The sequence below is a fragment of the Natrix helvetica genome, assembly GCF_964273705.1.
Source record: "Natrix helvetica genome assembly, chromosome: 15".
NCBI lineage: Eukaryota > Metazoa > Chordata > Lepidosauria > Squamata > Natricidae > Natrix > Natrix helvetica.
Genome location: NC_138565.1, coordinates 8,817,675 through 8,835,599, shown reverse-complemented (window position 1 = coordinate 8,835,599; position 17,925 = coordinate 8,817,675). Strand labels below are relative to the sequence as shown.

The following is a 17,925-nucleotide window of genomic DNA, read 5'->3' as shown; positions in this document are numbered from 1 at the left end:
CAAAGGATCCACTCAGGAGAAAAACCTCATAAATGTCTGGAGTGTGGAAAGTGCTTCAGTCATAGGGGCAACCTTTATAAACACCAATGGATCCACACAGGAGAAAAACCTCATAAATGCCTGGAATGTGGAAGGAGCTTCAGTCGGAGGAGCAGACTTTATAGACATCAAAGTAGCCACACAGGAGAAAAACCTCATAAATACCTTTAGTGTGGAAAATGTTCAGTAGGAGAGAAAGTCTGTATGGACATCATTCACACAGGAGAAAAACCACATAAATGGTACTCTGTTGCCAAAAGTATTCACTCACCTGCCTTTACTCTCATATGAACTTACTACAAGCGAAGTCCCATACCTACGGCCCTCACTTATGGCACGCGAGCCAAAAAAGGTACGCCATCGCTGATGTATTCTATGTGGGTTTTGCAAATGTCCATACCATGTAAGACCACCTCCAGATACCTGAAACTATTGTCAGTTGGATTCCCTCAATGGTCAACTCTCTTTTTCTACTGTAGGGGGTATAAAATGAAACCCAGTTTTGTCTCCTGGATTCCCTCTTTTCATTGATGGAAATCTCTTTGCTACAATTTTCTCATAAATTGCCTTTAAATAATCATCCCACTCAGATCCTAATTGAAGCAACTGTTCCCTGGTTGAATCTAAGGCTAATTTGGCCTTTATTGTTGTGTGTTTGAAAGAGATTCTCCCTGTCATTGTTTGATACCATCTATTCTATGTGGGTTTTGCAAATGTCCATATGTTGTATTTCACACCTCTGTCAACATCAAAGAATCCGCACAGGAGAAAAACCACATAAATGCCTTGAGTGTGGAACATGTTTCAGTAGGAGAGGAACTCTGTATGGACATCATTCACACAGGAGAAAAACCACATAAATGCTACTCTATTGCCAACAGTATTCACTCACCTACCTTTACTCGCATATGAACTTACTACAAGTGAAGTCCCATACCTAATCCTAGGGTTCAATATGACGTTGGTCCACCCTTGGCAGCTATAACAGCTTCAACACTTCTGGGAAGGTTCTCCACTAGGTTCAGGAGTCTGTTTATGGGAATTTTTGACCATTCTTCCAGAAGCGCATTTGTGAGGTCACACACTGATGTTGATCGGGTTTACGTGGGCTACCACTTCGTGGCTGAGTTGCTGTCGTTCCCAAACATTTCCATGTTCTTATAGTACAGCTGACAGTTGACTGGAATATTTAGGAGCGAGGAAATTTCACGATTGGATATGTTGCACAGGTGGCATCCATTCACAGTTCCACGCTGGAATTCACTGAGCTCCTGAGAGCGGCCCATTCTTTCACAAATGTTTGTAAAAACAGCCTGCATGCCAAGGTACTTGATTTTATACACCTGTGGCTATGGAAGTGATTGGAACACTTCCTGATTCTGATTATTTGGATGGGTGAGCGAATACTTTTGGCAATATAGTGTATACTGAGCGTAGAAAGCTCCATCGACACCAAAGAATTCACGTTGCAGAAAAATGATGAACATGCCTGACTGTGAGAAGATCTTCAGTCACAGTGTGTATTTAAGGCATTGAATTCAATTGCATATTCAATTTGGCCAAGTGTGAATAGACAGGCTAGGAATTTCTCTCGAGTGCACAAGCTCTCAGTGTACCTACAAAGCAACAGGATAAGGATATTCACGTTAATAATTGTAATAATTCCAATTGGGGGGTGGGTGAGTAAAGAAGATATTAAGAAGGGTAATTAATAGCTGCCAAATAAGGGACTGTCTCAGGCTGAATAATAAAGGACTTTTTCAATTGTACGTGTTGTTTCAACCTCCTGAAATTGTACTTTTTCAGAACAGACTTAGGTTGACTCATGATGCCGTTTCCCATGTGAATCTTCTTTTAATGCAATGCTCATTTCAGTTGTTACGCTTAATACTATGGGATGTTACTGTCCATGTCTTTGATGTAAATGCAACTTAGCAGGATGATTTCTTCCATGCAATCAACTCTCTTTTTCTACTTTTTCTATTGTATGGAATATAAAATGAAACCCAGTTTTGTGTCCTGGATTCCCTCTTTTCATTGATGGAAATCTCTTTGCTACAATCCTTTAATAAATTGCCTTTAAATAATCATCCCACTCAGACCCTAATTGAAGTAAGTGTTCCGTGGTTGAATCCAAGGCTAATTTGGCCTATATTGTTGTGGGTGTGAAAGAGCTTCTCCCTGTCATTGTTTGATACCATCTATTCTATGTGGGTTTTGCAAATGTCCATACGGTGTAAGACCACCTCCAGATACCTGAAACTCTTTGTCAGTTGGATTCCCTCAATGGTCCCCTTGTCTTCCAGCAGAAACCCTCTCTAAGGCCAACAAAGGTTTGTGAGATACCAGCCATATTCTCAAAGGGCCTCTATCCTTTTAGCCTTAAACACCTGGCTTTTCTCCAGGCGCTGGGAGATCAGACAATGAGAAGTTGGATGGATTGACGCCAATCTTTTAACAAGCCTCAGTGCCATGCAGGCGCCCTCTGGCTTCTTTAAGAAGGCCTCTTTACTGTGATAACTGACAGTAACTGTCAGTTTAGCCTGCATGGATGAGGTCATGAAGCCACCAGAATTCTGTAAGTGATGACAGGCCTCCCGTGGCATCCTAGCAAAGGTCACCTGCTCCACCTTTTACACATACACCAATGTCAAGCAAATGTCTTAGGAGATGAAAAAAGCAATAAATCAAGTTGCCCATTTCTCACAAAAGGCAGATTTTTGTATGTAGACTGCCTCTGTCAAGGGAAGCTCCACTATTAACGTAGCTCTGGATGAACTTCCCATCATGTTCCCGTTCTTTTGCCATGCTCTTTTGTGTTTTGTTCCATCCCAGGTGAGCTCCCTCCATGATTTCTGCTTAGGTGAGACACTGTCTCCTGCATCCCAAAGTAATAATAATACTTTATTTACAGTCACAGACCAAACACGAACAGTACAAAAGAGACACAGCAGCCAGTCACCAAAAGCCCAATTAAGGGAGGATTCAGCTCTCTCCTCTAATGGTCACAGCTCTCAAAACAAACCTGGAAACCTGAGAGGTGATGTACGAGGAGACATCCCCAAGGCAATGCACATACAGATCACAGCCATCAGGACCAGAGGGGACGATTTCGGGAAGAGACAGTAACCTAGATCTGTCCGCGCTATACATAGGGCAAAATAGAAGGACATGCTCCGCTGTCTCAACCTCAGCTCTGTCACAAGGGCACAGCCGCTTATTAATCGGGAGCCTCTTGTAACAACCATCCAGAAGTGCTGAAGGCAAGACATTGAAGCGAGCTAGGGAAAAAGCTCTTCTATACTTGGGAATGGTTAGGGTATAAAAATAGGAAGCCATCCTCAATCCATAGTTATTAACTTGGTTGAGAGTCAGCGGGGAGCAAGTTTTATTGGCTCTGGCTCGTAGATATTGTAAATCAATGTCCACGAGCCGTTGGACTATCCTAAATTGGGCATCCTTGAGGTCGTAGTTTCCCAAGGCATCCTCCGTGAAACCTAGCAGATGAAGTTTCTTCAGCAGCTCTTTCTCCCAGCGAGAAATATGGGAGTCTGTGAACACCAAGGAGAGGTAGCTGCCAGGAACTGCCAGAAAGAGCACCCAAAACCACCATTTAAAGGTGTTTATCCAGGCCATACATTCCACCTATCGAATGCCTAGTTCCAGGTATATCGAGGCAAAACCAACACAAGGGGGAAGACCCAGAAGTTTTCTAAGGAAAGCAGCCTGTGTTCTTTCAATGCAGTCCTTGAAGCCCCGTATCCATATGGGAATGCCATAAAGAGTTTGGGCCAGCATTTTGGCTTTGTAAATACGTAGGGCAGAGGGAATGAACTGGCCACCCTGGGTATAAAAGAATCTTAAAATCTGCTAGTGACTACAGGAGGCCGAGTTCAGCACCTGGGTTCGATGTCTAGTCCAGGCACCAGTGTTCTGAAATTGGATACCTAGATACTTAAAATGGAAAACCTGCTTAACAGCATTGCCACTGATATCCCAGTTATACAATTTCTGGGCTCTAGTAAACACTAGTACTTTTGATTTATCATAGTTAATAGCCAAATGGTTTTCAGCACAGTAAGACCCAAATGCAGAAAGTAATCTTTTCAGTCCTGGCCTTGACAATGAAAGGAGAACCGCATCGTCAGCGTAAAGAAGAAGCGGGATCTTTGTAGTTGTCAGCTTCGGGGCGTGGGACTCAATATGTCCGATGTAACCAGCCAGGTCAGCATCCCAAAGTAATCCGGCAAACCAGGACAGAAAAAAAAAAACTCTCTTCCTTGAACAACTTCTTCCACAACCAAATACTGCATAGCTTAATGAAGCTAAACCCCCCAAGGCACACGACCCTCTTCTGGTCCAATTCCAAATTTTGAGGAGTCCAGCAGTTAAAGGGACCCAGAAAGAAATCAACTTGGGTCATATTGAAATGGCTTGATTTCCTGTTTCCTTTTCCCCACAATAATGGATTAGAATGAGAGGAAATTCACTAGCAGGAACCATTGGCAGGAGATTCTCCTCCTTAGGTCCTCTTTAAGTGGAGACGGTCTCCTTTTGTGCAAGAATTCCACATTCTTCTATCTAGAAAGAAGAACTTTCCTGCATCAAATAGAAGCCATATTGTTGCTTTTTAAAAACACACTTGAGTACATATGGAGAGTTTATTTATTCCTTTGGATCCTGACTTTGTTATTTCTGCAAATGAGGCAGAGAAGAAGATGTGGAAGAAAAGAGACTATTTGGAGCTCAGGGTTGGACTGAGGGGTCTTTGGAGCTCTCTGAGCCCCGCCCCCATCCAGCCACGGGGACCCCTCCCTCCTCTCTTCCCCCAACAACAACCCTGTGAGGTGGGCTGGACCGAAAGAGCGTCTCTTGCTTTCTCCCCCTGTGCCTCCATCACTGGACCCCTCTGGCTCCCCTTTATAGGAGGCTATAAGGTCTACGCCCCAGAAGAGCCTCAATAGGGGGGAAAGGGGGGGGGAGAAGGACACCAAAGATCAAAGGGAGCCCTCCGCCCCCACCTTCGCCGGGAACCATAGCAACCATCGACACCGCGCAGGCGCCATCTTGCTAGATGAAAAAAGGCGGAAGCCGATTGGTCAGTCTGGAGAGTCCGGCGATTGGCAGGAACAGTCGGAACTTCCGGAGGAAAAAGGGGGTGAAGCCTCCACTTCCGGAAAAGAATGGGCAACCTGGGAGCTGATGGGAGGGTCTTTCTCGGAGAAAGGGGGCTGCCAGGGAGGGAGACGGGAGGCTGGGAGGGAGGCCGTGTCCGCCTCCAGCATGCCCGGAAGGACCGTGAGAGGCGGAGGCTTCGGCCTGGGCCTCCCTGCGGGGAAGAGGACACAGCCGTGACCCGCCTCTCCTTTTCCCCTGCAGGAGGACGGAGGAGCCCGGCGGGGGAAGGAAGGAAGGAGAGGAGGAGGAGGAGAGCCGGTAGCCCTGGGAGACGGCGGGGAAAGGCCGGGAGGCTCCGGGGCTGCAGGAGGGTTGAACCCAGGGGGACCCCGGGAAAGGCCGCTGCCTGGAGGGCGATTTAATTATATCATTAATTTAATACTTAATAATTATGTATCCTTTTAATTTGAAACAAGAGGCTGTTCAGTCTATTGTAAAAAACATCTAGGGATGAAGCACCCACAACTTCTGCAGGGAAGCTGTTCCACTGGTTAATTGTCATATATTGGAACAGTGCTATCATATCATCCCTAGTCGTTCTTATCTCTAGACTAGTCTTATCCAGTTCTTCATATCCTTTAGTCTCCAGGCCCTTCATCATCCCAGTTGCTGTTCTTTGCATTTTTTTCAACGTCTCAACAACGTTTTGTAACGATGTGACCAAAATTGAATGTAGTATTCAGATGTGGCCTTACTAAGGTTTTTTTAATAGTTCACCTGATGTTGATTCTATGCCTCTGATTACACAACCAAGTATTTCCCCAGCAAGAAACCCCTTGAGAAAAGGCCCAGAAGAGAGGAGAAGGCTGAGGCAAAGTCTAAGAAAGCAAGTTGAGTCACAGCAAGTTAAAGAAAGTGTGTCATCCTTTAGTTTCACATTTTAAGCTTCATCACGAATTTGAAATGACATATTAGCTCTTTTAACATGGGAATCTGCGCCTCTTTTTTAAGTTTTAAGATTGCATGTTTCCCCCTTCCTGACCAAGGCTCTTTATTTTAATATGTGAGAAGTTGCTTTTTCAGCCACTACACCACAGAGTATTCTGAGTGTCTGAATACACCTGCAACTTTCAAGAAAGACACAAACCCAGCTGGGAAAGACTAAGACATAAATTTGTCACGTGTTAACTTTTCTCTGGAATCAATGTTTTCTGCTGTTCAAACTTCACAAGCAATCAGTGCACTTAATTGTTTTTTTTCAGTTTTTAAATTAGTTTATCATAAAACAAAATACAAAACATAAAGAAAAATACAACTTTAGGGTAAAATAGTGGAGGAAGAGAGGAAAAAGTACGGTAGAGGGGAAAGCATTAATTTCCTCGACTAAATTTTTTTATCTTTGATCTTCTAAACTGGACAGAAGCAAGGTTGCTCAGAAGATTCCCAGGATCTCTGCCAGAACAATTGCATCTTGAGAGTACTTCTGTCCAAAGAGAGGTTGAGCCACTCCAATAAACGCTCAAGACGCCATTTTATTCATAACTTTATTCATTCATATTGTGTGTTTTTAAAACAATAGTTCAGATGTTTTATATTTTGATACACATTTTGTATATTTTTTTTATTTTTGTTTTTGCACTAATGCTGCCTTTTACTACGCCATACAAAATAAATAACTCATATGGGTTTTCTGAATGTTGGTGCTATGCAAAACCATCCCGTTATTTGAAACTCTTTAACTTGTCAAATCGTCTACTTAGTGTCAGATGTCCCGTTTGAAAAGGTAGCTAACATAACCTAAAGGCTCAAATAGGGCCCACACTGCAGCACCTCCCCAGCCCACATGTGGCCTTCCACAGACCTCCCCCACCCTGAGATCTCCTGGGCACTGCTGGCAGCCCCACTCGGTCCCCAAAGGTATTGGGCCTGCTTTCCTGTCCTCCTGGGGTCCCATGGCCTCATCCCCATCTGCCGGTCATTGCTCACTTTTATTTATTTATATCCCACCTTTATTATTTTTGCAAGGCGGTGGATATATCCAACACATTCTTTTCCTTATTTCCCCGCAAGGACCTATAAGGTCAGTTGGGCTGAGACGGGGTGGCTGGTTTTGGTCATCTTTCTTCCATGCCCAAGGTGTATAAGAGCTCTGCATCTCTTGACCAAATAAATTTGGATATCATTTTATTTAGTTCTTCAAAAAAAAAGTTCTCTAATTTAATTGGTATTGTTTGAAAAAGATAGAGTAATTTGGGTAGTATATTCATTTTGATTGTTGAGATTCTGCCAAGTAGTGATATCTGTAGTTTAGTCCAATTGTCCAAATCTTTTTTATCTGTCTTAGCAGTTTGTTGTAATTATCTTCTTTTATTGTAATACATTTTGCCGATAGCCATATTCCCAAGTATTTAATTTTCTTGGCCCTCGAAATTCCCAGTTTGTCCTCCATTTCTTCATTTTGTCTTTTGGTTAAATTCTTAGTTAATATTTTAGTTTTTTCTTTCTTTATTTTAAGCCCTGCCACTTTACCGAATTGGTTTATATCCTGTAATAGTTTTAGTCCAGTTTCTAGGGGTTCGTCTATGAGAAATGCAAGATTGGTCAGGGAAAAAACCGTGTATCAAATGCAAACTTCTACAAGATAGTAGAAACAGGGGCGGTTTTGGACTGCCAGATTGGGAGCTATATTACCAGGCGGCAGCCCTAACATGGTTAAAAGACTGGATCCAATTAAAAAATAAAAGAATCCTTATCCTAGAAGGACACGATCTCCAACTAGGCTGGCATGGCTTCCTCTGGGAGGGAAAGACTAAATCCCACTCCTACTTTCAGAGACATATAATAAGGGATGCTTTGTTTAGGGTCTGGGAAAAAATAAAAAAAACTCACTACCTGAAAATCCCAAGCTGGTTATCAACCATGGAGGCAATGACATATCCATTTACTATAGACCTTAGTAAAATGGTAAGATATGCAGACCTCTTAGATGAAATGCAGACCTCTTAGATGAAAAAGGAGAACTAAAATCAGTACAAGATCTGGGCGGTCAGTTAGTGTCAAAGTCAAACACAAGGTGTGAGACCAGAATATACTTCTAATTGAGTAACCCAGGCTTTGAAAGCCTCCAAGTCCCCAATTACAGTTTTACACTCAATTTTTATACTCCAAGGTGAGTCTCACACACCCCCTTGCCCTCCCACTAATAATGCCTATAATATTTATTGGTTACCTGAGTTAAAGCCCCCCCCCAAGCTTTTACGATTGTTATGCTAAATAGCTAAATCTCAGGCCACCTGTTGCCTACCCCAGGTCACAGGTATCTTGCAGTTTCCAGTTTCATGTTCTAGCTATGTGGTTTTAGTGGTTTCCTTGTAAGGGAGCCATTCTTGCATTCAACATCCTGGCTAAGAGGTTTCTGACAGGCAAGTTGTTGCCTTCTCTGGAAGCCCAATGATTCAGAAAACAATTGCAAGAGAGTCCAAGGGTCCAGAATGAGAAGCGAGGAAGGCCCAGGGAAGCACCCAGGAAGGTGGACTAAATTATGATTACACTCAGGTGTCACGAAGAGTATTCCACAAAAGGAAAATAAGGCAAGGAGATAAACTACACGGAAGTTCCTGAACTACAAAATGGGGGGAAACACATGATTATTCTGAAATCACTTTTATCTTCTTTCCTTAATGATTTGTCCCCTCAACCCCCCCCCAAATGTTGGCAAAACAACAACAAAAAATACATGTTTTTTTAACATTTGCAAACTGCCAGGAGTCTCCGGGGATCAGGTGGCCAGGAAATTTAAATAGTATTTATTATAATAGATGGAAGGACGGCTACATTCAAGGCTTCCTTCAGGCTGGCAATAGCCATCGCGACCTCGCCCGCCCTTCCTTCCTTCCAGCGGGGAGAGGAAGGGAGTCTGGATGCCAGGCGGCCATGAGCACCTGGACTGGGGGTGCTGGTGGGGGAGACCCAGCTGCAACCCCCCTTCTAACCCCAGGAGGAAAGGGGGCCACTCGGAGATGCCCACGGGGCTGCTGCAGGCTTAATGGGGCGGAGAAGGGAGCAGCTCCGGGGAGGCAGAAAAGGTTCCGGCACAGGAAAGTCGAGGCCGGCGAGGGAAACCCCCGTCCGTTCCCGTCCATTGCAGAAACCTTGGGGAATCCCCCAATCGCCTCCCGTCCCAATTTCGCCAAGACGGGCGGAGGGGAGGGGGCGGAGGGGTGGAGCCAGCGGCGCAAGGGAGGAGCCAAGTGAGGGGAGGGACCGAAAGGGGATGAAAACCAGGAAGGCGGCAGCTATAGAGTCGAGAGGGGGCGTGGTTCTTTGCCCGCCCGCCAATAGGAGGCCGTAGAAGTTTCCTCGATGCAAATGACGCGTCCTGGCAGGAAAAGGGCTTTCGTTTTCCTTGCGGAGCTTGTCTGAAAACTGGACGGAGGACGGTCTGGCACTCACTTCCGGAATCCGAGAAGCAACGGAAAGATTTTCTGCTGATTTGACTGCGCATGCGGCCCGATGCAGGTAGGGCGCAGGGGACGCCGGGAGTTGCAGTCCGGGAGGGTCCTCCCCACAAGGGACCCCTGTGAGGGAGGAGAGGCCGGGGCGCCCGTGGCTTTGTCTGGCGGGGGGACGCTGGGTGGGAGGACAGGGAGAGGCGGAGGCTTCAGCCCGGGCCTCCCCTGAGGAGAAAGGGACACAGCCGTGATCCGCCGCAATCTCTTCCCCTGTAGGAGGACGGAGGAGCCAGGTGGGGGAAAGAAAGGAGCGCTGCCCAGCATGAGGAGGAGAGCGGGCCCCAGGGGGGCAGCCCTGGGAAACGGCGGGAAAAGGCCGGGAGGCTCCGGAGCTGCAGGCGGTATGAGCTCAGGTGGACCCCAGGAAAAGCGGCTACCTAGAGTGCAATGCGGTGAGGAGGAAACAGCTGGAGACACCGAGACAGTCCTGGAGTGTGGAGGGTCCTTCGGAAGACCCCAGAATCCCCAAAGTATCCAGGAGGATGAAAGGAAATATCAATGCGAGAAATCCTACAATAGAAACGGCCATCTTGAAAACCATCTAAGAATCCACACAGGAGGAAAACCTCATAAATGCCTGCAGTGTGGAAAGAGCTTCAGTCAGAGGAGCAACCTTGATAAACACCAAAGGATCCACACCGGAGAAAAAACTCATAAATGCATGGAATGTGGAAAGAGCTTCAGTCGGAGGAGCCACCTTTATTCACATCAAAGGATCCACACAGGAGAAAAGCCTCATAAATGCCTGGAGTGTGGAAAGAGCTTCAGTCAGAGGAGCAGCCTTTATATACATCAAAGGATCCACACAGGAGAAAAACCTCATAAATGCCTGGAGTGTGGAAAGAGCTTCAGTCGGAGGAGCCACCTTTATTCACATCAAAGGATCCACACAGGAGAAAAGCCTCATAAATGCCTGGAGTGTGGAAAGAGCTTCAGTCAGAGGAGCAACCTTTATATACATCAAAGGATCCACACAGGAGAAAAACCTCATAAATGCCTGGAGTGTGGAAAGAGCTTCAGTCGGAGGAGCCACCTTTATTCACATCAAAGGATCCACACAGGAGAAAAGCCTCATAAATGCCTGGAGTGTGGAAAGAGCTTCAGTCAGAGGAGCAACCTTTATATACATCAAAGGATCCACTCAGGAGAAAAACCTCATAAATGCCTGGAGTGTGGAAAGAGCTTCAGTCAGAGGAGCACCCTTTATACATATCAAAGGATCCATTGGGGAGAGAAACTGAAGAAATGCCAGGTAAGCAGTGGGTCCTTCGGAAGACCTTGGAGTCCTGAAAGGATCCAGGAGGGATGGAAGGAAAATCAGTGCCCGGAATGCGAAAAATCCTTCAGAACAAATCAATGTATTCAGAATCATCTAAAGATCCATTCAGGAGAAAAACCTTATAAATCAATGGTGTGTGGAAAGAGCTTCGGTTGGAGAAGTAACCTTTATAGACATCAAAGGATCCACAGAGGAGAAATACCTCATAAATACCTGGTGTGGAAAGATCTTTAATATGGGGGGAAACGTTTATTAACATGAAAGGATCCATTGCTGAGAGAAATCATATGAATGGCAGGAGGGCAGAGGATCCTTCATCTGGGAATCCCCAAAGGATCAAGGAGATAGAAAGGAAATATCAACGTCCAGAATATGAAAAATCTGTCAGAACAAAGGATCTTCTTCAAAGCCATCTAAGAATGCACACAGGAGAAAAACCTTATAAATTCCTGGAGTGTGAAAAGAGCTTCCATCAAAGGGGAAAGCTTCTTAAGCACCAAACAATCCACACCGGAGAGAAACTCTACAAATGCCTTGAAGGTATAACTATACTGAGGCTAAAGGACTCAACAGATACCAAAGAATTCACAAGGGATTGTGAGAAGTCACAGAGTGTATCTCAGGAATCGAATTGAATTGCGTATTCAAATTGGCCAACTGTAAATAGACACCTTAGCAATTTCTCCCTAGTGCTCAAGCTTTCAGTGTCCTTACAAACAAACAGAATTATGATATTCATGATAATTATAGTTCCAATAAGAGGGTTGAGTAAAGAAAATTTTAAGAAAGACTTTCCCATGCTGATTAATAAAGGACTTTTTCAATTGTACATGTGAGATGTTTCAATTGGCTGAAATTTTAGGAACAGCACCCGTAATAATGCACATAATATTGATTGGTTATCTGGATTACAGCCCCCCCAAACCCCCCAAAGCTTTTATGTTTGCTATGCAAAATAGCTAAATCTCAGGCGACCTGTTACCTACCCCAGGTCACAGGTATCTTGCAAAATTTCTAGTGTCATGTACTAGTTATGTAGCTTTCTGGGTTTTTTTTGTAAGCGAACTATTCGTGGATTCGACATCCTGGCTAAGTGGTTTCTGACAGGTAAGTTGTTTGCTTCTGTGGAGATTGGTTGGTTCAGAAAACAATTGCCAGAGAGTCCAAGGGTCCAGAATGAGAAGCGAGGAAGGCCCAGGGAAGCACCCAGGAAGGTGGACTAAATTATGATTACGCTCAGGTATCATGAAGCGTATTCCACAAAATATGGCAAGGAGAGAAACTACACAGAAGTTCCTGAACCACAAAATGAAAAAAAAAAACAGTATTCTGAAATCACTTTTGTCTTCTTTCCTTAATGATTTGTCCCCTCTCCCCCTCCCACAATGCATAAGTGCAGATACATGTTTTAACATTTGCAAACTCCGGGGATCAGGTGGCCATGAAATTTAATTCATAATCATTATAATACAAGGCAGGATCGCTGTATTCAAGGCTTCGTTCAGGCTGGCAATAAATAGAAGAGATAAAATTCTTTATTGGCCAAGTATGATTGGACACACAAGGAATTTGTCTTTGGTGCAGATGCTCTCAATGTACATAAAAGGTCAAGAATCATAAGGTACAACACTTCATGAGAGTCATAGGGTACAAATCAGCAATCAGGAAACAATCGTATAAATCAGCGATGGCGAACCTTTTCTGGCTTGCGTGCCACAAGTGGGGTGAGCGCAGGGGGTTCGTGTGCGGGTGTGCCGCACCCATAATACAATGTGCGACCTCCCAGTGCGCATGAGTGCACAACACGCGACCCCCCCATTTTTACATGCTTTTTTCGCCCTCCCCAGGCTCCAGAGGCTTTATAGGAGCCTGGGGAGAGCGAAAGAGCCTTCCCCGCCCCCCCGGAGGCCCTCCAGAGGCTTCAGGGACCATCCGGAGGCTTCCCTGACGCCTTCGGAGCCCTTAAAACGACCCTCCGAGCAAACCGGAAGTGAGTCGCAGGAATTGAATTGAATTGCCTATTTCATTTGGCCAAGTGTGAATAGGCACACAAGGAATTGTCTCACCTGTTTCTCTGTCCGAAAACGGGATGGAGGCTGGTCTGGTTTTTCTCAGTTTTCTCTGCCCCGCCCCCGCATTCACCTTCCCCCCCCCCCCCATCCGGGTCCCTCCCTAGGCAAGGTAGAAAGCGAGGTCTGGGAGGGCAACCAGGCACACGAGAGCTGGAGGGGCCACAGATTTTACTTCATTTTAATGTTGTTTTACTAAAAACCTGATGTAATCTGATGCTGGAGCCCAGTGAGATTCTCCAGGTGTTTTTAGACGTATGAAGGAAGTTCCCTTGTCAGCTGAAAGAATAAGAACAAGCGAGCTGGAAGGGACCTTAGAGGTCTTCTAGTCGAACCCTCTGTTCAAGCAGGAGATCATATCCCAAGGGTGCCTTTTCAAGAGGCAACTGGATTTCCTTTGCTTTTCCTTGAAGATGTTTCCCTTCTCATCCAACAAAGTTCTTCAGTTAACAGAATGGAATAGAATGAATAAATAGAACAGAAGAGAATAGAATTGTGTGATTGGACACAAAGGAATTTGTCTTTGGTGCAAATGCTCTCAGTGTACATGAATAAAAATATAATGTGTTCATCAAGATACAACACTTAGTGATAGTCGTAAGTTACTAATAAGCAATCAAATCAAAACAAATAGAACAATATAAATTGTAAAGATACAAGAAACATGGTTGGAGTCACGAGGGAAGAGAGAAAGGAAAGCTCCACTCATTAACATAGCTCTGGATGAGCTTCCCATAGCATTCCCTTTCTTTTGCCATGCTCTTTTGTGTTTTCTTCCATCATCCCAGGTGAGCTTCCTCCATGATTTCTCCTTAGGTGAGAAACCTTTTTGTGACTCCCAAAGTAATACAGCAATCCAGTAGAGAGGGAAAAACTCCTGTCCCCTTGGAGAATTTCTGCCAAAAGAAAATACTGCATACCTTAATGACCCTCTTTTATCCAAGTTCCAAATTTTAAGGGATCCAGCAGTTAAAGAGATCCAGAAAGAATCCATCTTGGATTATATCAACATTGCATGATTTCCTTTTTCCAACAATGAGGTATTGATTTCTATGAGGAAATTCACTAGCAGGAACCATTGGCAGGAGATTCTCTTTAGATCCTCTTTAACGTCTTCCTTTTGTGCAAGAATTCAGACTTCTTATATCCAGGAAGAATAATTGTCCTGCATTGAATAGAGGCCGTGTAGTTGTTATTTAAAAACACACCTGAGTGAGTCACATATGGAGAGTTTCTGCATTGCAGCCATGGTGACCCCTCCCTCCTCTCTTCCCCCAACAACAACCCTGTGAGGTGGGCTGGACCGAAAGAGCGTCTCTTGCTTTCTCCCCGGTGCCTCCATCACTGGACCCCTCTGGCTCCCCCTATAGGCGGCTATAAGGTCTCCGCCCCAGAAGAGCCCCTGACCTCCCCCAGCCTCAATAGGGAGAAAGAGGGGGGGGATCCCAAACATCATTGGGAGCCCTCCGCCCCCACCTCCGCGGGGAACCATAGCAACCATCCACCCAGCGCAGGGGCCATCTGGCTTGGTGAAGGAAGGCGGGTGCCGATTGGTCACTCTGGGGAGTGCGGTGATTGACAGGAGGAGTCCTTGGGGCGGTCCCTCCAAAGGAAGAGGCGGAACTTCTGGAGAAAAAAGGGCGGGCAGCCTCCACTTCCGGAAACGAAACGGGCAACGAGAGAGCTGCCTGACTCGGCGACAGAGGAGCCCGGATGATGCAGGTTTGGCGCAGGAAATGATGGGAGTCGCAGTCCAGGAGGGTCTTTAGAAACGTGAGAGGCGGAGGCTTCGGCCTGGGCCTCCCCGTGGGGAAGAGGACGGAGCCGTGACCCGCCTCTCCCTCTCTCTCTCTCCCCCCTGCGGGAGGACGGAGGAGCCCTCCTTGTGACTCCTCCCCTCGCTCCTTACTGGCACGTCCCCCACCCCTTAGTGTCTGGGCTCCTCCCACCATTTGGCTCCTCCCTTCGTTCCTGGCTCTTCCCATCCGCTCCCTTCCACCCTCCGCAGCTCTTCTTAACACCCCCCCCCCCTTCCATTAATCTCTGCAGTCTTTTGTTGTGGCAGAATCTGTTCCAGGGAGGCTGGAATTCCTTTTCCTGGACTGGATCTCTGGAGGAGAAATGAGGCCAGAAGTTCAAAACTCGGGGAGAGAATTTCTGCCTCCTCAAACGTCTCACCATCCTTTCTCTGGGGGCCTTTGGGTGAAAGAGGCTTCAGCCCCCAGGCAGAAATAATGGAGGGAGCTCACCTGGGATGATGGAACGAAACACAACATGGCAACCGAAAAGGAATTCAATGGGAAGTTGACCCGAGGATGTATAAATGAGTCTTAGTGGAGCCTCCCTAGAAAGGGGCAGTCTACATGCAACAATGTCTTCTATGAGAAATGGGCAGCTTGAGTGATTTGTCTCCTTGCCTCCTACAGACATTTGCCTGGCATTGTTGCAGGTAGAAAAGGTGGAGCAGGGGAGGTTTGATAGGCACCTGTCATCTCCTTGGGAATTCTGATGGCTTTATGACATCATCCATGCAGCCTAAGCTGCCAGTTACTCTCAGTTGTCAGAGTGAAGATGCCACCCAAGAGGTTGGTCAGTCTTCAGAGGGGCTCCTGGGCTCTGGGGAAGCTTCCCTCTATTTGCAGCCCATTTATCAGAGTTGTATTCCAAATGTTCAACTCAATTTCTGTTCTCAGGAAAGGGGAGGTGGGTGAAGATGTGCTCCAGAGAACACCCAGCTCCCTTCCTTCTTCCTTTTAATTAGTCCTTGATCGTTTTTAATCATGTGGCATTGTTGCTTCTAAAGCCAGGGGCTCCCAGTTTGATCTGGAGCTAAAAAGAAATGAATTTCCTCCCCTTTGGGAGACGTTTACCTTTCTAAATGGGCTTCTTTGCTCACTTGAACATGCAAATACAAATCACCAATTAATTCAAGGAAAGCAAAAATTGTTGGTTAAGGGTCATGTTTTTTTCACAGGCTAAAGAAATATAATATTCAGTCCAAGTGACACATCAGGAAGCAAATGACCAAACTGTCATTCCCTCAATGGACAATAATGGCTGCAAATATTGATGGGAGTTAGCAGAGGCAGCTAGACGGACTGATTAAAGAAAAGAGCAACATTTTGTTTTTATTTGGAAACCACTTTGGTCTTTGTGCTTAAGATGGGGAAAAAACTTTGATTTTAGGTATTGCCAATTAGATTTGATATTAGAGAAGGTATGTATTATATAAAAGTAGAAATTTAAAGTGTTATGTTATTTATTCTAATGTATCAAAAAGAGCCAAGGAAATTAATGCTTTTGCCTTGGAAAAGGCGATGCTGGGAGGAGGAAACGGGTGGAGACCCCGAGAGGGGCCTGCAGTGGCGCAATCAGACGAGCAAAGGAAGAAAGTCCTGGGAGGGAGGCCTCTGGGAGGTGGAGGCAGAGGCCTAGGCCTTTCCTGCGGGGAAGGAGACACAGCTGTCACTCGCCTCTCTCTCTCCCATGCAGGAGAACGGAGGAGCCTGACGGGGGAAAGGAAGGAACCGCCGCCCAAGAGGAGGAGAAGGAGAAGAGCAGACCCCGCGGAACAGCCCTGCCCAGTCCAGTCCCGGGAGACAGGGGGCGAAGGCCTGGAGCCTCTGGGGCTGCAGGAAGGATGAGCCCAGGGAGAACCCGGAAAAAGCGGCTGCCTGGAGGGCGATGCAGGGAGGAGGAAATGGGTGGAGACCCCAAGACGGGCCTGGAGGGCGGAACGTCCATTGGAAGACCCCGGAATCCCCAAAGGATCCAGGGGGAAGGAAAAGAATATCAGTGCCCGACATGTGAAAAATCATTCAAAAGAAAAGACTATCTTGAAAGCCATGAAAAAATCCACTCAGGAGAGAAACCTCATAAATGCCTGGAGTGTGGAAAGAGCTTCAGTCATAGCAGCAGCCTTTATATACATGAAAGGATCCACACAGGAGAAAAACCTCATGAATGCCTGGAGTGTGGAAAGAGCTTCAGTCAGAGGAGCAGCCTTTATGAACATCAAAGGATCCACACAGGAGAAAAACCTCATAAATGTCTGGAGTGTGGAAAGAGCTTCAGTCAGAGGAGCAGCCTTTATAAACATCAAAGGATCCACACAGGAGAAAAACCTCATAAATGTCTGGAGTGTGGAAAGAGCTTCAGTCAGAGGAGCAGCCTTTATACACATCAAAGGATCCACACAGGAGAAAAACCACATAAATGCCTGGAGTGTGGAAAGAGCTTCAGTCATAGCAGCAGCCTTTATAAACATCAAAGGATCCACACAGGAGAAAAACCACATAAATGTCTGGAGTGTGGAAAGAGCTTCAGTCAGGGGAGCAGCCTTTATACACATCAAAGGATCCACACAGGAGAAAAACCTCATAAATGTCTGGAGTGTGGAAAGAGCTTCAGTCAGAGGAGCAGCCTTTATAAACATCAAAGGATCCACACAGGAGAAAAACCTCATAAATGTCTGGAGTGTGGAAAGAGCTTCAGTCATAGCAGCAGCCTTTATAAACATCAAAGGATCCACACAGGAGAAAAACCACATAAATGCCTGGAGTGTGGAAAGAGCTTCAGTCAGAGGAGCAGCCTTTTTGAACATCAAAGGATCCACACAGGAGAAAAACCTCATAAATGTCTGGAGTGTGGAAAGAGCTTCAGTCAGAGGAGCAGCCTTTATGAACATCAAAGGATCCACACAGGACAAAAACCTCATGAATGCCTGGAGTGTGGAAAGAGCTTCAGTAAGAGGAGCAACCTTTATCAACATCAAAGGATCCACACAGGAGAAAAACCTCATGAATGCCTGGAGTGTGGAAAGAGCTTCAGTAAGAGGAGCAACCTTTATCAACATCAAAGGATCCACTCAGGAGAGAAGCCTCATAAATGCCTGGAGTGTGGAAAGAGC

General features: G+C 45.8%; 2 protein-coding genes across 2 annotated transcripts in view; both read left to right on the top strand.

Annotated features, from left to right (window-relative positions):
• The first annotated feature begins 9,547 nt into the window (after positions 1 to 9,547).
• LOC309399641 (uncharacterized protein) lies at positions 9,548 to 11,754 on the top strand. Its single transcript, XM_081967666.1, has 2 exons — positions 9,548 to 9,675; positions 9,885 to 11,754. The coding sequence occupies exon 2, from the start codon at positions 9,931 to 9,933 to the stop codon at positions 11,179 to 11,181; it is 1,251 nt and encodes a 416-aa protein (XP_081823792.1). The 5' UTR covers positions 9,548 to 9,675; positions 9,885 to 9,930; the 3' UTR covers positions 11,182 to 11,754.
• A 2,945-nt stretch (positions 11,755 to 14,699) lies between these two features.
• LOC309399629 (uncharacterized protein) overlaps positions 14,700 to 17,925 on the top strand; it is a 234,878-nt gene continuing 231,652 nt past the window's right edge. Inside the window, exon 1 of the mRNA XM_081967644.1 lies at positions 14,700 to 14,738. Coding sequence (XP_081823770.1) covers positions 14,730 to 14,738 — 9 coding nt within the window. The 5' untranslated portion in view covers positions 14,700 to 14,729. The remainder of the gene's footprint in view (positions 14,739 to 17,925) is intronic.

What these genes read in the sequence shown, in the direction of transcription:
- LOC309399641 (XM_081967666.1), top strand. Translation starts at nt 9,931, where the DNA reads ATGAGGAGGAGAGCGGGCCCCAGGGGGGCAGCCCTGGGAAACGGCGGG.